General features: G+C 35.5%; 9 protein-coding genes across 9 annotated transcripts; 7 read left to right on the top strand and 2 right to left on the bottom strand.

Annotated features, from left to right (window-relative positions):
* Positions 1 to 113: 113 nt before the first annotated feature.
* On the top strand, positions 114 to 776 carry AC631_01666 (E2 ubiquitin-conjugating protein; the record flags this gene model as incomplete). The annotated part of the gene is made up of 1 exon (XM_015610496.1): positions 114 to 776. The coding sequence occupies one exon, from the start codon at positions 114 to 116 to the stop codon at positions 774 to 776; it is 663 nt and encodes a 220-aa protein (XP_015468685.1).
* Positions 777 to 1,001: 225 nt separating this feature from the next.
* On the top strand, positions 1,002 to 2,639 carry AC631_01667 (uncharacterized protein; the record flags this gene model as incomplete). The annotated part of the gene is made up of 1 exon (XM_015610497.1): positions 1,002 to 2,639. One exon carries the CDS (start codon positions 1,002 to 1,004, stop codon positions 2,637 to 2,639), a length of 1,638 nt encoding a protein of 545 aa, XP_015468686.1.
* Positions 2,640 to 2,855: 216 nt separating this feature from the next.
* On the top strand, positions 2,856 to 4,085 carry CDC50 (aminophospholipid translocase regulatory protein; the record flags this gene model as incomplete). The annotated part of the gene is made up of 1 exon (XM_015610498.1): positions 2,856 to 4,085. One exon carries the CDS (start codon positions 2,856 to 2,858, stop codon positions 4,083 to 4,085), a length of 1,230 nt encoding a protein of 409 aa, XP_015468687.1.
* A 307-nt stretch (positions 4,086 to 4,392) lies between these two features.
* POP2 (CCR4-NOT core DEDD family RNase subunit) lies at positions 4,393 to 5,889 on the top strand (the record flags this gene model as incomplete). The annotated part of the gene is made up of 1 exon (XM_015610499.1): positions 4,393 to 5,889. One exon carries the CDS (start codon positions 4,393 to 4,395, stop codon positions 5,887 to 5,889), a length of 1,497 nt encoding a protein of 498 aa, XP_015468688.1.
* A 160-nt stretch (positions 5,890 to 6,049) lies between these two features.
* NOG2 (putative GTPase) lies at positions 6,050 to 8,097 on the bottom strand (the record flags this gene model as incomplete). Its single annotated transcript, XM_015610500.1, has 2 exons — positions 6,050 to 6,832; positions 7,285 to 8,097. 2 exons carry the CDS (start codon positions 8,095 to 8,097, stop codon positions 6,050 to 6,052), a joined length of 1,596 nt encoding a protein of 531 aa, XP_015468689.1.
* Positions 8,098 to 8,345: 248 nt separating this feature from the next.
* On the top strand, positions 8,346 to 11,255 carry AC631_01671 (uncharacterized protein; the record flags this gene model as incomplete). Its single annotated transcript, XM_015610501.1, has 1 exon — positions 8,346 to 11,255. The coding sequence occupies one exon, from the start codon at positions 8,346 to 8,348 to the stop codon at positions 11,253 to 11,255; it is 2,910 nt and encodes a 969-aa protein (XP_015468690.1).
* Positions 11,256 to 11,759: 504 nt separating this feature from the next.
* MNN4-4 (Mnn4-4p) lies at positions 11,760 to 13,964 on the top strand (the record flags this gene model as incomplete). Its single annotated transcript, XM_015610502.1, has 1 exon — positions 11,760 to 13,964. The coding sequence occupies one exon, from the start codon at positions 11,760 to 11,762 to the stop codon at positions 13,962 to 13,964; it is 2,205 nt and encodes a 734-aa protein (XP_015468691.1).
* A 298-nt stretch (positions 13,965 to 14,262) lies between these two features.
* AC631_01673 (uncharacterized protein) lies at positions 14,263 to 15,981 on the top strand (the record flags this gene model as incomplete). The annotated part of the gene is made up of 1 exon (XM_015610503.1): positions 14,263 to 15,981. The coding sequence occupies one exon, from the start codon at positions 14,263 to 14,265 to the stop codon at positions 15,979 to 15,981; it is 1,719 nt and encodes a 572-aa protein (XP_015468692.1).
* Positions 15,982 to 17,038: 1,057 nt separating this feature from the next.
* On the bottom strand, positions 17,039 to 18,727 carry AC631_01674 (uncharacterized protein; the record flags this gene model as incomplete). The annotated part of the gene is made up of 1 exon (XM_015610504.1): positions 17,039 to 18,727. The coding sequence occupies one exon, from the start codon at positions 18,725 to 18,727 to the stop codon at positions 17,039 to 17,041; it is 1,689 nt and encodes a 562-aa protein (XP_015468693.1).
* Between the last annotated feature and the right edge of the window lie 1,902 nt (positions 18,728 to 20,629).

Below are 20,629 nucleotides of genomic sequence, written 5' to 3' on the forward strand. Positions count from 1 at the left end.
GGAGTTAGACGGAAAAAATGCGATATCCACAAAATCAAGTGGACTAAATTCGAGTATTTGAGTATCTGAGCAAGTAAGAAAACATTGGTAATACAATAATATAACTTACTATTATGTCCCGTGTTAAAAGAATTGCTAAGGAGTTAGAAGAATGTGGCCAAGATACACAATCTGGTGTCTCTTTGCTGTTGGTTAACGAAACTGATTTGACACATTTGAACGGTTACTTTAGAGGGCCACCTGGTACCCCATACGAAGGAGGATTATTCCAAGTCGATATCAACATTCCAAATGAATATCCCTTCAAGCCTCCACAAATGAAGTTTTCCACAAAGATATATCATCCTAATATTTCTTCAGTCACCGGTGCAATTTGTTTGGATATTTTGAAGGACGCATGGACGCCGATTTTGACATTGAAAAGTTCGTTAATTTCGTTACAATCGTTGTTGCAATCGCCAGAACCTAACGATCCCCAGGATGCTGAAGTTGCCAAGCATTACTTAACCAACAAGAAGGGGTTTGAAGAAACGGCTGCTTACTGGACTAAGATTTATGCTTCGGACGGCGAAAAAGGTGGTAAGGGTGATTTGAGCGATTCGGCTTTGTATGGAATCGATGACGAGATTGTCACACAGTTTGAAAACATGGGTTTCCCAAGAGACAAGACCATTGAAGTTTTAAGAAGGATGGGAATTAAAAGTTTCAACGGAGTTGGTAACAAAAGTGACTTAGAAAATAAGATCTTAGAAGAATTATTAAGAGAATGTCAATAAGCATCGTACATTTATGCGAAGTGAATACTATATATGTGTATAAAATACTTAATACAAATACTTGATATACTACTATGTATAGTTGATCATCTTTGATAGTAGTCGTGTTAACACCGAGTGGAAAAAATTGAGCACCTAATTTTTCAAGCCTGTAATGAATATCAACGGCAACACATCAGGTTATCATATTTGTATTTCATTAAAGCGATTAGCCACGTCAACACCATGACTACTTCGCCGGCAACACCAAGTACCCCACAGCTTTCAAACCAAGGACAGGCTTTAACTTCTGACCGTGCAGCCTCAATTGGATGGTATTTCATCGAGTCGTACTACGATTTCTACAATAAGAGTATTGAAAGTATTTACAAATTATACCACTCTAATGGAGTTGCTTCTCATGCTAGTTTTCCAAGCCAGGACAACGCTTCAAGAATCTTACATAAGGCTAGTGGTATTGAAGCTATCAAAAAGCGCTTTCAGAACGATACGGCGTTAAAGGAAGGGAAGAACAGAATCGTAGTTACTAGTGCAGACATACAAGTTTGTTTGCAGGATAAGATTTTAATTGTTGTATTTGGGGAGTGGTCAAAGAATAATTCACCATTTTGGCAGTTTACCCAAACCTTCCTCTTATGCCCAGGTAAGAATGAGAACACATTTGATCTTGCCAATGATAATTTGAGATTTGTTGACTATGAAGAATACAAGAAGCCTGCAGTTACTACGGAAGAAGTAATTGTTGAATCAAAAGAAGTATCAAAAGAAAGGCAGACTCCTATAGAATCAAAGGGCGACACAACAAAAGTGGTTAAGCCTCAAGAGCCAAAATCTGCTGTCCCTACTTCCAATGGAGAATCCAAACAAGAAAAAGATAAATTAGAAGAAGCAAAGAAAGAACCAAAAGAGATTAAGAAAGCGGATACTAATATCACGATTGCACCAGAACAAAAGCAGAAATCACAAACCGAATTAAAGTCCGAAGTTATTTCCGAAGCAAAGGCTGAACATAAGGTAGAACGTAAGGTAGAACAAAAAACGGAACAAAAGACAGAATCAAAACCGGAATCAAAACCAGAACCAAAACCAGAATCAAAACCAGAACCAAAACCGGAATTAAAGCCAGAATCAAAACCAGAATCAAAACCAGAGTCAAAGCCGGAACAAAAGACAGAGGCAAAACCAGAACAAAAGGCAGAACAAAAACCACAGTCCAACACTACCGAATCACATCATGAATCCAAAACTGACTCAGAAACTGAACAAAAATCAGAATCAACCAACGAGGAGTCATCTCATTCTTCTAATTCTCGTCCTATATCGTGGGCTGCATTAGCCGCTCAGCAACCTCCACCATCTGCAAAGCCTTCAGTTTTGTCTCCAGCTAAAACCTCGGCTACCCTTGCGGTTAAAAAGACTCCACCTATGGCTCATACCCAACAAACTCAACTTCCAGCCCAACCTCAACAACCACAGCCAACCTCAAATGGTAAATATAAGAAGGAGGATTGGTTTCCTATCTACATCCGTGGTGTTAAAGATATCGATGAAGATAAGTTGAAAAATCACTTGACTAAGAAGTTTGGTGAGATCAAGTTTTTCAGAGTATTTGTCAATATCGCATTGTGTGACTTCGTAGACGGTGAGGCACAGAAAAAGGCACTCGAAGCCAAAGAAACAGAGGTCGATGGCTATGTTATTCAGTTAGAAGTTAGAGAATCTAAGACCCATACTGGTAGTAAGACTAATGTAAAAAATCCAAAGGATAAAGGGAATACTAGCACTGGTAATGAAAAGAGGGGAAGGAATGATAAAAAGCAAAACGGTAAGAAGAATAGATCAAGTTCAAGGAACTTGGACTAGCCCATATTAGTCATTTAAGTATTGATTATTAATTTTAAAGCATATAGTTAGTATATAGAATTATATCCAACCTTATAGAATAGGAATTTTTCATATTGGTACATTTACACGACTTCATAACTGTACTCACAATTCACAGCCTTAAGATTAAAATGATCTAATTAAGACGCTTATATTTGATAGACAGAAAGCTATAGATCGACTGATTTTACAGTAATGAATTTCTTGCGTAACCGAAGGACTTCTGATTCAGATGATGATAATGATGATCTCAATGATAACAATGTATCCAACATACATAAGTCCCGTAAACCGCCAAATACTGCATTTAGACAACAAAGACTTAAAGCCTGGCAACCATTGCTTACTCCAAAATCAGTTATTCCCTTCTTAATAATACTAGCAGTTATATTTGCACCATTAGGTATTGCGATTATTAACACTGTGTATAACGTCGAGGTGTTGTCTCTTGATTATAGTCATTGCGGATCGCTACATTCTGATGATTTCAAGTCAGTTCCAGGAAAGTATACTTCCCATCACTTCAAGAAGAAGAACAATAATCCCGAGTTCCAATGGAAGGTAGTTAATTCTACTGATGAATTTGATGATTTGAAGCAAACTTGTCACATTCGCTTTGAGTTGCCTAAGGATATAAAACCACCTATCTACTTATATTACAAGTTGACCAATTTTTATCAAAATCATCGTAAATACGTGGAATCCTACGACTTAGAGCAATTAAAAGGAATTGCTGTTACCAAAGGTGATTTATCAGACGGTTGTAAGCCGTTAAGATTCATAGATGATAAGATTGTTTATCCATGTGGATTAATTTCAAACTCCTATTTCAACGATACGTTTTCGAGTCCTGTGCTTTTAAATGCCAAAAGCGGAAGCAACAATGAGACATACAAGTTATCAGATGAGGATATTTCCTGGTCATCGGACCGTAATAGTAAATACAAGAAGACAAAGTACGACCCAGAAGATATCGTACCACCTCCAAATTGGTATAAAATGTATCCAGATGGCTACACAAAAGATAATTTACCAGATTTAGCTACCTGGGAACATCTTCAAAATTGGATGAGAACTGCTGGATTAGCAACCTTCTATAAATTATATGGAAAGAATGAGACTGAAACAATGACATCTGGTACCTATGAAATTTCAATTGAAATGAATTATCCAGTATCTATATTCGGTGGCACCAAAACCATGGTTATAACTACAAATTCTGTATTTGGCGGCCGTAATATGAGTTTGGGTGTGATTTATATTATCGTTGCAGTCATATGCTTAGTATTGGGTATTGCATTTTTGTTACAACATTTAATCAAACCAAGAAGAATTGGTGATCACAATTTCTTGCAAAATAATTCTGGAGCTCCTAGGGATGGTCCAAGGTTAGGCAACACGACTAATTTCAGAGAGCAGCTATAAGTCTATATAGTTAAATTGTAATAATAGAATCTACATCTATGTAGTAGAATCGACTAAATGTAGAAATTACACAAAACTGCCACTGAGCTCAGTTTTTTTCCAACGTTCTTCTTATCCTTCAAATAATTAAAAAAAGTAAAGTAAATCAATTTAGCTGTTAACCGTGTATTATATTGTGAAATAGCCCTAGAGTAGTATTTTGAATTGGAGATAAATTCAATCTCACTTAACGTCAATTCCGAAAGAATAATTTCAGAAAATAGAGATATAAATATATCACTCGGTAATAAGCAGTATAGAACCAAAAATGAATATCAATCCACATCTTCAATATTTACAGCAACAACAGCAGTCACAGCAACCTATGAACGCTGGAGTTCAATCACCACAAATATCTCAATTACAATTACAACAGCAACAGCAGTTGCAACAGCAAAGACAGCAATTACTAAATCATCACTTACAACAACAACCGCAACAGCAGCTAGGTACACCTAATGCTAGTCAAGTCTCCACAAATCCATTGTTGTCGGCCATAAATGCGTCAAATCAATCTGGTGGCGCTGTAAATGCTGGTGCTGGTGCTTCCTCTAATCAAACAGTGAACACTGCGTTGCAGCTTCAATTACAGCAGCAATTACAACAGCATCAACAACAATTATTCCAACAACAGCTTCAAGGTCAACACAATCATCCTGTCCAACAACAGCAGGTTCCAATAATTAAAGAAGTATGGTCGCATAACTTGGAACATGAATTTCATGCATTGCGTTCGTTTATTAATGATAAAGGGTCTGCTGTGTACATTGCCATTCATCAAGAAATTCCGGGAATCGTGGCAAGACCAGTTGGAACGTTTAAGTCGTCTTCTGATTATCATTTCCAAACATTGAGATCAAACTCCGATTTGTTAAACTTGATTCAATTGTCTTTATGTGTTACTAAGGTTAACAAGAATAATGAAATTCGTTCCTCGATAATTTGGCAATTTAACTTCTTATATGATTTAACGAAGGAAATGTACAATGAAGAGCATTTAGCGATGCTATCTCAAACTTCTCAGATTAATTTTCAATTACATATGACCCAGGGTATACCACACTTTGCATTTGCTGAATTAATTACGGAGTGTGGGTTATTGTTGGATACATCTATTAATTGGATAAGTTATCACGCAGGTTACGACTTGGGATTTCTTATTAGTTTATTAATTAATGACAACCTTCCACTCGATGAAAAAGATTTCTATTGGTGGTGTTCCAAATACTTTCCAAACTTTTATGATTTGAAGTTAATTGGAAATCAATTAGTGAATACTTTCTCGAATAACAATAGTAATTCAAATAATACCAAATCGAACGGAAACTCTATTAATAGCGGACCAAGTAATTCTGTGGAAATTCCAACTGGTGGCTCCAATAGTGACAGTTCCAAGAATATGATATCTAATAATAAGCCATCCATCGAATACTTGGCGGAAGAATTACATTTATTACCAATTTCTCCTATAATTCGTCAATACTTTGCATCTTCAAACTCACATTTCCCTGGCCAACAGCACCAACAAATGACATCTACCTTGCATGCTTATTTATCCATGGAATGTTTCAAGGAATTGTTGAGACAAGCGGGATATGACAATAGCATTTTGGAGAAGTTTAAAGGTGTAATTTGGGGACTTGGAAGTGTCTATGGAAGCTCGTCGAGTGACGTACAACAAAACGGGTCGGTTTCGAATACGACTCCCTCTACACCAGGTAATTCAGCTAAGAGTGGTGTGGTTCACTTCGGAAGACCACTCTAATGATACATTTATATTCAGTAGAATTAATAAATTTCTTGTATTATTTTCATTTCTTGTGTTTCTTAACGTTATTATATATATCTAGATGAAACATACACTATCGAACTAAATTAAATTAAAACCCTATTGTACATATTATGTTCTATAAAATGTTTACACGTTAATCTTTAATTCCTTCCCATTCACCACTATCAGCTGCGGTTGCTTCAACTTTATGCTTCTTGGCATTAGCTTCTTTCTTCTCCTCTCTTTCAGCTCTTTTTCTCTTATAAGATGCTTTTTTATCTTCACCGCTCTTTTCTTCTTCGTCCTTTGGAGGAGGGACAAACCATGGAATCTTACCTCTGTTGAAATCATTTAACACCTGCTTGGAAACACCACTCTCGTCAGGTTCACCACCCTTTAATAATCTACCATGTTTTCTTGCGATTAATTCTATGAATTGAGTACTAGCAGTTTCTAACAATTCCGGATTTTCTTCAAAATCAGCCCATCCCTTAATTTCATAAGTCCTCTCTAAGTGCTTACGTTCACACTTACTCAACATATCTGGAATATATTGCTCAGGATTCGAAACATGCTCAACTCTGACAACACCTCTAAATAAGATATCAGATTCACTATCTTTCAGAGAGGGAGGAACAATACCAGGACAATCGATTAAAAATATCTTCTTCATCAAAGTAATATATTGCCAGACTTTTGTTTCACCGGGTATTGGTGCGACGGTACAAACCTTCTTTCTACGTAACGTGTTGATAATCGATGATTTTCCGGTATTTGGATATCCAATAAAACCAACCGAAATTTGTTTACGATCTGAATGCAATGACGAGAACTGACGCAATAATTGAATTAATGATCCCTTACCAAAAGAATTGGTAATGGAAGCATGGAATGCCAAAGTTGGGTATGACTTAGATAAATGCTTCACCCATGCAGCCTAAATTAATGTTAGTATTTGAAGTTTGTGATTATAAATTTTCATTCATAATGTGTGTGGAAAAAAGGGCTCAATATAAGAGGTTAAGAACAAATGTCGGTTTCTATACTACGAAAAAATTCACCAAAAGTCAAAGCAAAGCTCTAACTAGAATAGTTTCAACTCAAGAAGATCCCGATACTACCCTAAGGCGTCGATAAAAACTATCAACTAAGTATGAGCGAAACTGGAATCAAAACGATTCCAGAACCAATTCTTGAAACAAGAATTGGACTCATGGGCGGGTAGTATTATTATTCCAAAGACGTAACAGGCAATATTCTGGATATTATTGATAAAATTATCAATAGAATTATCACCCTGACAAAAGGCTTTGGTGTAAAAAAAAATAAAAAAAAAAAAAGAAAAAAATCCACACATCATAATAAATGATAAAAAAAGCTTATACGTACTGCAACCCAAGTTGGTACCAAGTCACACTTGTTTAAAACATAAACCAAATGCTTATGAGCACATTCTTCCCTGATATACTTTTCAACTGATTCGCATCGGGTTCCTAATGGATCCCTAGCGTCCAACACATGGATAACCACATCAGAGGAGTCAATAACCTTATATAACTCGTTCCAGATTCTTTTGGATTGACCTTTGTGGAAAATGGCTTCTTTAGCCTCTTGAGTGAAGTCATCCTTATCCAAAATCGAGCCACCCATCAAGCCTAACGTAGAATCTAACTCTTGCTTTTCTTCGAAGGTTTTAGAATCTGCTTCCGTCAACTGTGCTAATTCTTCTAAATTAGATGCTGCTAAGTATCTTGGCTTCTTACGCTGTTGCTTTGGACCAAAAACTTGTTCGTACGACTCGGTCTCTAAAATTTTCAGAGTAGGAGATTCAGTTTGATCTTTTTCATCAAGTAATGACATAGGCAATTTATTTCTTCTCAACAAAACCTGGTATGAATCGTTTTTCTTATCACCCATAGCTTCTCTAAAGTGACTCAAAGCATCCTGTGCTATAACACGGGTGTTACCAAACCATTTTCTATTTGGATCCACACGTGCTGTAGGTAAGTCAGTACTTTGTAAAGCAGCAGCCTGTATTATTTCTCCCTTAGCGTTACGAACAGCTCTACCTGTCTTATACATTTGCAAATGTTTAACCTTCTTACTATCTCTGTAGAAATTTTCACCTTTAACACGAAGGTTACCATCTCTCACATCATTTTGTCTCACCCTTCTAGACTTTTCTTTCTTCTGAGTACCCATTGTGAATATAAATGTTTGTTTATATATCAAATTGTTCCTTCTGTCGAATGAAAAACAATTTATAAAAAAATTTAATATGATAAAGAAGAGGCCATCTGAAAAAAAAAAAAAATTTAGAGTCCATCACCAAAAAAAAAATGTCGCGATGTCTCGGATTTTATCAACCTGCAAGCAGGGATTGTACCGCAGATTATTTGTATTAGTTGTAGGGTCTATACAATAAGAATTTATATCGGAATAAATGAAAAATGGCTAGTACTAATCCTGATATGACCACTGAAATGAACAATGATATTCTCAGTGATTTGAATCCAACTCAGGAGCACTTCTTAAAGAAGTATTTATTGGAAAACCGGTTGACCCAGGAACTCCATTTGCTATCACAACCGAATTGCTGCCAATTGTTTGGACCACCTTTTAAGTCTACACCAGAACAGACGGAAGAATATCAATTCCCGTTGCTAAGATTTTTTTTCGACAATTTTATCGCTACATTTCCTTTTATTGCTACCAATAAGGCTGAGGACCAATTATCGTTTTGGCAAGATACGGTACAAGAATTCCTTGAAAGTTTTAATCTGAAGAATATTTCTGATTCGCAAGAGAGACAGGATAATACCACCAAAAGGAGACAAATAAATAAGAAGATGTTGTCAAGTTTACTCTTGTTTTATAATTCTATGCTTATTACAGAGAAGGACTTGGATTATTTACATAATGAGCATTTAAAGCCCTCAGAGACTGGAGCGTTAGATAAAATACGAAAGAAGCCAAGTTCTCTCGAAATTGGTGCATCGTTAGAAGACTTTGGGGGGTTGGATGAATATGAAAAGATGAAGTTTACCAACGATTTAAATTTGAATATAGTTGCAGTCAAGCGCATCAATAACCAGAATGGGTCCGGATCAGATTCTGCTGGCGCTTCGAGATGGAATATATTTAAGGAAGTTTCGAGGTTGTCGCCATATTCTAATAATACCGTGAGACATAACTACGAATTTGTCATTCAATATACCAAAAGGGAAGCGGATAAAGAAGGAACTTACCACTACACTTCGTATTTTATACCGAGACCTTACCATGAATTTAAAAAACTCGAACATGACCTTAAGAAGAAGTATCCTGGGTTGATGTCTACTGATGTCCCAAAACTACCCGAAAAATTAAAGCGCGACGATGGAATATCAAGGAAGCCAGAGCTGGAGCTGTCGCTTTTATCTCGTAACAGTTCGTTTGATACTAATGAGGATAGCACGCAGGATGACCTGTCTTTTAAAACTGCATCATCTCTGGCGCTGGGTTCTGTCACTCCTGAACCCCAAAGTTTGGCAAGAGAAAGACTTAGATTGGCGCTTAGAGGATATCTAAACAACCTTATTAAACATAATGAAATTATTCATTCCGATATCTTTTATCATTTCGTGTTCAATCCACATTTGCAGTATGCAAAATTACCCCCTACTGAATTGCATGATTACGAAAATAGATTAGAGCATGAAAAGGCTAAAGCCGAAACCCAGCTTGAATTTCAGAAACAAACCGCTACTGCGATCATAGAATTAGGAAAAAATTTTGATGAATTCAAGAAAAAATTGATAATGAACCCGGAAGCACTTACAGAGATATTTGAAGAAATTGGAAAATCTCCCAAGGTGGAAAATTTGTCACCCTTGTTAAAAACTTTCGTGGAATGGTCGAAGCTTGAGGTTGCTGCAACATTATACCAAGTTTTCTTGAGTGTTGATAATTCAAGCGAATGGTTGCTGAAATGTAGAAAGTTTCATGCATTATTTCCATATAATATAGTGTACGGCATATTAAAGTTTACGAATCCAATGAAGATGGTGTCAAGAATAATTGATTTATTATTGGCAAATTTTCCGTCTTTCTCATTGCCTCTGTTTGGATTTTCGGGCTCAAAAGAATTAGCAGATGCATCTAAATCGACGAAAGCAAGAAATTTATTGTCTTTGATGTTTATAATGCTTTTAGACGAAGATTTAAACGATTTCAAGAAAGAATTGAAAACTTTAAAAGACGAAAAGTTATCCAGCAATATGAAATATGAAGCATTTTTACAGAGAATTGAAAATTATGTCAATATAGCAGATGAATCCGTAGTGGAAAGCATAAAAGAAGACTCCAGAAACTCAGGGGAGGATTTGTTGCTAACCCTTTTATCAACAGACCGCCTTGAGCCTGTTTTGAATGCCCAAGATAAAAGTACTTTCACTGATATTGCGAAATCGTACCAGTCTTACGAAGAGATTAAAGACAAGGAAAAATTATCAGAATCAGAATTATATTTCAATTTAAAGCAATATTGGTTAATTTTGCTTAGAAAGAAGGATAAAGACCTTATGAAACAGTTGTGGCAAGAACCGGAATTAACACGATTAATCAAGAAATTCTTGACAATCTTCTATCAGCCCTTAATGCGAGTATTTGCCAAATGCGATATTCACCTCGTCTTTAAGGACTTTCAAAGGTTCATGGATGATTTACTAAGCGAATTGACCCAATTGAGTGAAGAAGATATGTACTACATGAGTCCGTTTGAGATATTTGAAAGATCAAGAGCAGTATTTGACAGACACGAAAACGCATTGTGGGGGTTCATTCACAATTTGTACGTGAAGGACGATGAAAAGCTTTTCTTGAACATAATCAAGTGGATTGAAAAATTCCTTTACATGTTGAGAATTAAGTTCACAGATTCTCCAAAGGTAACGATCGACCTCAAATCAGCCATGCCACCAGACGTCGACCAGAGCCTATTATTGCAACAGCTTAACCAACGAATCACCAAAACTCTCCAGAAGAGATCGATACTCAAGCAGTATTTAAATAAAAAGGCCCAGTCCGACGAAATTGTCGGTACCCAGGACGCATTAGATGACCAATGGAACTACCTAAACGAAGGCATGTTACCCGAGATCACTGGCGGTGACCTCGGTATCAATGACGAAGATATAGATGATTTCAACTTATTGCATAAGGAGACTGAGGCTAATACAGATAGTGCACTTGATAGGGATCTCCAGATGAAGTTGAGTAAACTAGAAAAAGAGCTAGATGCTTTCGGCACAAGTGAACTAGATAAATTTGACGTTTTACTACGTACACAGTTAGATGGTCTATTGAAAAATACACACTAGTGGCCATAATACATATAGAACGTATACATATATATGATTAAACGATTTCTTATTCCTTCCTTTTCTGTAAGTATATCCGACAAATGCAGCAAGAGCCCGTGTGACAGATTCTATCTATCACGTGACTATTATCTTGTTCCTTTTTTTTTTTCCCTCCCGGAAAATTTTAATCATATTGGGGCTAAGTTGATTTGATTTAACCGCTAAGATCTTGCTTAGTGAAATTGAATAATCAAGCCATCTATAGTATTAGCTTAATTCGAAAGGTAGTATACGATGGTAAAATATTCATTGCCCAGAATAATCACTTCGAAGACAACTGTCAAGTGGGCAAAATGCTTGATTGCAGCAATAGTTTTAATACACGTAACATATTTTTCCATATATCATTTTACGGAATACAAGATTGAAGATATTAGCAAATTTTATTCATCTTATACATCAAACGATGACTCTACACAACCACAACAGCCAATAAATAACCTTGCTGAAGGAGGCAATGGTATGTCATTGCAGAGAAAGATTAACAAAAAATTTGCCCAAATTGAAAAAGATAAAAATAGATTCTGGTTAGCACAGACTGGATTAACAGAGACAGAGATAGATGTGACTATTAAGCCATTTTTATCGACATTCGATGATGATACATCGTGGAGGAACAAAAACGAGTTATTCTACGACCCTAGGTTTACGTTATCTGTATACCTCAACGAAATCAAACAGCAGGCTTTGAGTCAAAGTGACAAGGCTGCTACTGATTCGTATGGTAAGATTGACTTCAAGACAGTGAATCCTATCAAATTGCCGTTCAGTTGGGCCGATTGGATGGATTTGAGACTATTAAATGACGAATTAGACAAGCCAATGGAAGAGCGAATTACTTGTCAATATATTAAGGATCGTACCAATAATAATCCTGATACGTCATACTTTTGTTTGGAGAATGAAAAATTGACTGACGAACAGGTAAAGGAATTAGGCTTCAAACACAAAGAACAATTACCGGGATTCCTTATTCATGGCCATTCGAGTCACGATGATCGTCCTTACAACGACATCAGAGTGTTAGAGTCAAAGTCGTATGCTTTGACGCATTTGCCAAAGCCTAATAGAGTTATTATGTTGAATGGGGATAAGAATGGTGGTACATTCGAATTTATGGTTGACCAATCTGATAATCTGAGGTTAGCAACATCAGACATGGTTACGAAGTATTTGAGAAGTAATAATATAGACCCTGAAAAAGTCGAGGATGATACAGTGGTTAAATTTGACCATACGAAGGAATTGATGGAATTGTTAGATAAGGTGACACCTAAGTACTTACCAGAGGAAGAAGATAAACATAATATGTACCAAATTTTGAGAAGACAAAAGAATCCAAAAGCTTCAAGAGAAATGGTATTGACCAAGGAAATGTTTCATTATCCTCCAGCCATGATTTCACTGCAGATTGAATTTTACGAACAAAAGAATGAAATTCCATTGGCAGAAATTAGTAGACAAGAAAGATTGTACTATGAAGGTTTGAAGGAATGTTCAAAATATGGCGATGATAATGAACCAACTTACTTCAAGATGGCCACTATTAGAATAGACGATGACAAGAATCGTGATCATGAATGGGGATGGCATTATGATTGGAGATTCTTCAATGGTGCATTAAACTATAAGAGAAATGGATGGTCTAAATCTGAATTAATTATACGTACGAATATCATTTTAGACAGGTTATTAAGAAATTGGAATAGATTTGCCGAAGAAAAGGGTATCGTAACCTGGATTATGCATGGTCCTTTGCTTTCTTGGTATTGGGATGGCTTGATGTTTCCCTTCGATGTTGATATTGATATACAAATGCCAATGATGGAATTAGCGAGATTAGCCAAAGACTACAACCAGACTTTAGTTCTTGAAGACCCTAATGAAGGTTATGGTAAATATTTGATAGATGTCGGTACCTACATTCACAATAGAGGCATCTCAAAGCAATCAAATCATATTGATGCAAGATTTGTTGATGTTGATTCTGGTATTTATATTGATATTACCGGTTTGAGTAAATCAGCAGCTAATACACCTGAGGAGTATGTTAATAACGACTTGGTTAGTATTGATAAGGGATTCCACGATGACCAAGTAGAAATCTATAACGACCGTCGTAAGCATTTCTATAAATTAGAGCAATTGTCGCCTTTGAAATACTCCATGATGGGTGGTGTCCCTGTCTACATTCCACTGACGATTACTGATAGATTAATTTTTGAGTATGCAAAAGGTTTGTCGTCTTACGAATTTAATGACTGGTACTTTGTTCATAAACTCAACTTATGGTTGAGAAAAGAGCAAGTTGCAGCTGTTTTCGATGAAAGTGAAATCCGTAACAACGAAGGAAACATAGACAAGGACAAATTATTACAAAGGATCTCCAAAATGACAGATGCTCAAGTATTAAAATTATTGGAAGATGACATTATTTTGGTTGAATACTACTTAACCAAGAAATACACTGACATACATGCGCGAGAAAGAAAGTATTTATTTGACCATCTTGGCAGAGATAATACAGCACTAAACGACGATAAACGATCGAAACAAGAATACAATAAATTAACCTCAACATTTAAAATGAAAAAGCCCTTGAGGAAGGCTTTATTCGATTTCGAGAATATAGAGAGATTGAAGCATCACATAGCTGACATCGATTAAGTTTGAATACTTATGAAATTTATAAATTTTTATTTCTGTGAATATTTTTGTTCCAAATTAATTAATTAATGCTTGCATAATAAACCTATTTAATTACTTTTTAATTTGTAGTTGCTTTCTCTATTAGTGGAGTCTTATGAAAAGTAAAGAATAAAACCTTTGTTAAATTATTATGTAATCATTTGAAATACTCAAAAGAAATACTATAACTGTTCCCCTATATGGATCCGAAGAAAGAAAGGTAGTGATTTTTAGATTCTTCTCTCGTTATCAACTTGATTTTAAACTGATATCAACCATGTCTAGTAGTGATACGACAACTACATTACTAAGGAATAGGTTTGATAAACCTAGCCCTGAACCAAGTGAAAAGACGACTGAGGAGCTCTTGATTGAGAAGCTAGATAAATTTTTGTCGTCTATTGAATCAAGGTTAGATAGCTTTGAGCAATATTTCAAAGTAAGCAAGGGTGAGATAAATGAGGGACTAAGTGTACCCGAGGAGTGTGATAAATCAAGAAGAAATAGTAATGCTAGCTTGAGTTCAATAAAGTCGTTTTCTGTGAACAACTTAAACATGATCTATCAAAGACTTAGATTCATTAAGAACTCGGTATTAAAATCGTCATTTACAAATTTGGAAAACCTATACAATACCTTAGATGACCAATATAATTACTTATTTAATTCTTGTACGACGCCGATAGATACTGAAAAGATAGGTTCCAACAGTAAGGAAATGTTGTCTGTGAAGATAATTACTACCATACAGTATTTTGATGAAAAATTATTACAAGTCGATAACTTGATACAAGAACGTACCTTTCAAGGTACAGCTGATTATAAGGCGCCAACTTTCAAACACCTTGGCTTTTACAACTTTAATAGGGCATTAAAGGCGGCTGAAAATAAATACTTGCACTATTATGAATTGCCATTACATTGGAGAGAGAACCGCTACATTATCCATGGTTATCGATACTCTATGAAACATTGGACTACGTTAAAATCAATATTCAAATTGAATCACAATGAAAGCATGAACATTTGGACGCATCTACTTGGGTTTTTATTGTTGTTATATATTTCGTTCTGGCATTATCCGGGAACCGAAACATTCAAGAGAAATAGCTTTGAAGATAATGCTGCGATGTACACATTTTTAGTAGCAGCTATAGGTTGTCTTGGCTGTTCAGTTATCTTTCATACATATACTTCGTTTGCTAACATAACTATAAAATCAAATTGTGCTTGCGTTGATTATACTGGCATAACAGTATTAATTACTGCGTCAATTATATCTGCTGAATATTGTTCACTATACCGTTACCCATCTTTACTTCGAATTTACATGATATTCTCGTCAATTTGTGGGTTAACAGGATTTACATTTAACTGGTCGCCGTATTTTGACAAACCAGAATGTAGATCATTGAGAATTGGATTTTATGTTGGATTGGCGTTTTTAGGCTTTACTACAATTTTATGTCAGATATTTTATGAAGGCTTTATGTCATCAATGAAATTCTTTTTCCCAATGGTTTACAAGAGTCTTATATGGTACGCAATTGGGGTTATTTTTTATGGAAGCTTATTCCCAGAGAGATGGAGATACGATGTGGTGATTATCGAAGATGAGACCTGTAGTCATTCGCACAATTCAAGTGATGTTTTGAAAGGAAACCCTGAAAACAGTGGTAATGAAGAATTAGAGCAAATTGAAAATGACATAAAACAGCAAGCTGAACAACATAACTATCGTGAGAAGGATGATCTTGAATATATTGATAATGAAAAAGATCTTGTTGAGGAAGAAGAAAACAAGTATAGAGATATTATTGACAAGCATTTCCCTCCTGAACCGGTCAAGACCCCATATAATAAGGATTTTTTTTCGCTTTGGTGGGTTGATTACTGTTTTTCAAGTCATAATATCTGGCATATTTGTGTTGTTTTGGGAGTTATAGGGCATTATTACACTATCATCGAGATGTTTGATAAGATTGATAATCTATAAATTAATTTATTATATACATTTCATTAGAGTTGTTTTAGCACCAACGTATTATTATCATTGTACGTAACATTTAGTAGTTAAACCCTATTTATTAGAAATATATTCTGCGTGAATATTGATTTACGGCATGCTAACATGAAACGATAATAGCTTAAAACGTTCTAGATTAAACTTCAGCAGTTTTAAGCAAAGTTGTATCATTTGAATCATCTTCATCATCCTTTAACTGGCCTGATGAATGAAACGATATATTTCTGTGTTCAAATCCTTCCTTTTCGAATTCATTTTCGTAAAGACCTAATTTGATTCACTCTTCTTCCTGTTCCTTAAAATTCAAGTGTGGCAAAGTTGCAGCAACTCTCCATGGTAATCTCCTACCAACATGTGCTATGTAAGAAGATATCAATTTCTTCCAAGTACGCCCAGCAGTTACGGGGTAAATCCATAAAAAGACAGGAATAAAAAGGAAATTCATGACAGCAAAAATAAATGACAGCCATAACTACTAGCACCGATAAATATAGGAATAAATATGACGACTTCAAAATTTGTCAACCAACGAGTACAAGTTGATACCGCAGTAGCGATAGTTCTAGTTCTTAAAGGATTGGTTTCTGGAAGATAAATCCATGTTCTTGAATGAAAAATAAGTAATAATAACTTAACTTCAAGAGAAACAATAATGACAGTTGCTTCTTCACTAATATATAGATATTGAAGAAGTACAATGTTGCTGGTGTACTTTTAACAACCATATAAAATACTCAAAATCCATTGAATCGTGGCTACATCAAAGTGGCGTAACTTATACTGCTTATTGTGTATCAGGCTCATGGCGATCGAATAAATAATTAAAGAACTAGCATAAGGGTTGTGGCTGATTTTTAACAACTTACGAAAAAGTAAGATAAGAAACTTTCTTAATTCTTATTAGTGACCCTCGCTTGTTAGCATTATTCAGTGAATTTTTAGTTGAAATCTTAAATCTCCTAACAATTATAACGTAGAAATATATTAATGGGGTGGGGTATATGTATAATTATATAATACTCTAAATCTAAACTTCAGCAGGTTTAACTAAAGGTTCATCATTTGAACCTTCTTCAGGTGACTTGTTAGATGTATTAGATGAAATATTTTCACTTTGTTCAAATCCTTCCTTTTCGAAATCATCGAAAAGACCTAATTTATTACCTTCTTCTTCTTGTTCTTTCAAGGATAAGCGAGGCAAGGCAGCAGCAACTCTCCATGGTTGTCTCTTATCAACATGTGCTTTGGCAAAAATAATATCGATTTCTTCTAAAGTACGACCTGCTGTCTCAGGGTAGAAGAAGAAGATAACTGGAATGAAAAGGTAATTGAAAAGGGCAAAGAACAAGTAACAACCGAACTGACTTTCGGCCATAAAAAGCGGAGTAAACATAACAACAGCAAAATTCGTTAACCAATTGGTACAAGTGGAAACAGCAGAAGCAACAGTTCTAGTTCTTAATGGATTGATTTCTGGTGGATAAACCCATGGTAATGGTAAAATGGTGAAGGCAAAGAAGGCAATAAACAAGAAGATACCAAATGCAGCAGCTTTTTGACCACCCTTATCTTCACCATCATCCTTAATCAAACTTGCAAACGCGATAGTGAATGCTAAACCTTGACCAGCAGCACCAATCAAAAATAAAGCTCTTCTACCCAACCTATCAATCAAGAAGAAAGATGGAATAGTCATTAAAGCGTAAACTGTAGAGAACACACCTCCCATAACCAACGGTAACTTCTCATAAGTTTCTTGCATATTCAAACGTTGAAATAAAACAGTCGAATAATAGATAGAAGCATTACATCCAGTAAATTGTTGAAAGAATTGAGTAGATGCACCAATGACCATTCTTGAAAAATGTTGCAGCTTTCCTCCAGAAAATAATTCTTTAAATCCAACTTGCGATCTTGAAAATCTGTTGACACCATCTGTGATAACAGTACTTTCGGCAATAACTAAATCATCATTAATGTCAACATCATTTAAAGCTGCCAATACATAATGAGCTTCATCTTTGTAGCCGTGAGCAATTAACCATCTTGGTGATTCTGGTAAATTGATGATACCTAAGAATAAAATAGTAGCGAAAAAAATTTGGAATGCAACGGGAAATCTCCATTGCACAGATGCATGTTCTCCCTCAACATACGATAACCCAAAATCTAACCAATAGGCAATGAATGTACCCAATGCAACAACTGAACCTTCTAAGTTAACTAAGAAACCTCTGTTTTCCGCTCTAGAGACTTCAGATTGCCAAACAGGAATAGTAGCAGTATCCATACCGTTACCTAATCCTGTAATAACTCTACCAATGACGAATTGTCCTAATCCCCAATGTGGACCAAATGCTGCTGTGGAAATAATTGTACCGAGAATAATAAGTAATGAACCAATAATCACCATAGGCCTTCTTCCGAATTTGTCACCTCTGAACAAGGCAAATAATGCACCGAAGAAACAACCAATTTCATAACATGAAGTAATTGCACCTTGATTAACAGTAGCCCAATGTTCTGAGCCAGCACCTTCTGCTGTGACAGCAGGAAATTCCTTACTGAAATCATCACCAGTAATAATACCAGACATTAAACCTTGATCATAACCGAACAAAGAGAAACCTGTAACAGCTGTGATGGTAATGGCCAATCTAAGGGATCTCCCCTTAAGACCTAACGTATTAGTTCTCTCCCAAATCTTTACAGCCATATTATTTTTTGTGTTATCAAAACCTAGCAAATAATATGAAAAATAAAAATATAAGCTGAAGAAAAAAAATAGAAGAAACATAGCCAAAAACTTCAGGAAATCTTTCCCAATATATAGTTTTCGGATGGCAAGTACAATCTGGTTTGTTTATGTCTGCTGGACTTTTAACAGCTATACAAAGGGAAAAAAAAATATGCAGCCACCCGAACAGTACTATAGGTATAATGACGTAACATGCCACTTTTGAGTCAAAAGCCCTGTATCCCAATGCTATTTGATTGGACGCTTGTCAAATATATTTTGAACGTTCGTCAATAATGCATATAAGGGTAAAAACTTGCCTCATGACAATGCAGGATTTAATAATAAATTATGCTCGAAATATACTTGTTCGAGAGAATATGTACGAAACACGAATTTAGGTATAGTAATTCACTTGTCTCCGCATTTTTACCCCCACTAAAAAGCTAAACGGAGCTCATAAGCTAACTTCAATACGAGAAATAGTTCTCGTTCACGAACAAATTTTTACAATGCTTACGAGAGTTTTATGTTTTATAATCTCACGAAAGAAATATGCGGTTTCTAATGGCTATATTTGCAGTATTACAGACTGAAGCAAGCAAGCGGAAAAATAGCGGTTTAAAATTAAGCTTTTTAATGATTGATTTTTGCATGGGCTTGGACAAGAAAATATGTTTGATGTAAGTCGCTGGTTAAAAAATCGAAATTCCTGGGCATTTCCATGCGTCACAGGTTCATAACCAAAAACTTAAATTACTTCTGTTGGTTCCAAATAAAGTTTGAACTCACAGACTAATATTAGTAAGGCGGTGTGTAGCCAGGAATGCAGGCCACAGTCAATTTGAAGCACAACGATTAGTTGATGTTACATTGACACCAAACTAAAGTCTGATGTATAAATAAACTGTAATAATACGGAAACCTACCTCTATATGAACACACTATATTAGAAACACAATCTTATATGTTTGCAGTATCATGTAGAGAGGCATGACCTGTACATACTATGGATTTAACTTGATAAAAGCATGCTACTTGTCTCGCTCGATTAAGTAATATCGAAGATTATCCGTGAAGAATAATAGATCTGACACTGTCGTTAAGAAGCAGCAGTCAATCAACGTAGTTAGAAGCGAGTTGTAGGCATTACCTCTGCAAGCATTTGCCTAATTCACATGGTAATTGTCTTTACCTTGGGTATGCAATATTTTCTCGAGATACGCTTGTGTAAATAGATTGTACTGCATATATATATACTTCTTTATTGGTGCCTGACTCAGCGTCTAGAACCAAACCAGACCGAGCATGTACATACCGAACTATTAAGCGGAAAATATTTCAATATTATTCTAGATAAGTTGCTATAGAAGATTCAGAAGATAAAAATTACTATATTTGATAGTTAAAGAATAGCTGAAAATAAATTCTAGTATTCTGGAACTAGTACCAGAAGAGTTGATGTTACATAGGGTCTATTGAGTTTTTATACCAAATGTCAACTGTTTGAGTGACAATAGTTTATGCTATATGTTCCGGGCTCCTAAGCTGTATGAAGAATCTTCTTACTCATCGTTCTGCATGCGCATCAAACTGCCAGCTAATTTTAAAAAGTAACGGCCAGATCCTCGGCATTTCGTGAAATTGGGTGTGATTGGGTTTGTGTAACATCTATATATTCGCAGAAATTGATTCTGGGGAACTATAAGGAAGCTTTAGTTGCAATATAAAGATGGCTTGTTCAATAGTGTTCTAGAGAAATACTTAAGATTTTCATAATAAATTTGTCAATCCTACATTTATGCTTTAATATTGTAATATGTTTCGCTATTTAGGTTGCTCCAGTTCCTTCAGTTCGATACAAATCAATGCGCATCATCT

Source organism: Debaryomyces fabryi, assembly GCF_001447935.2.
Source record: "Debaryomyces fabryi strain CBS 789 chromosome Unknown contig00024, whole genome shotgun sequence".
Classification (NCBI taxonomy): domain Eukaryota; kingdom Fungi; phylum Ascomycota; class Pichiomycetes; order Serinales; family Debaryomycetaceae; genus Debaryomyces; species Debaryomyces fabryi.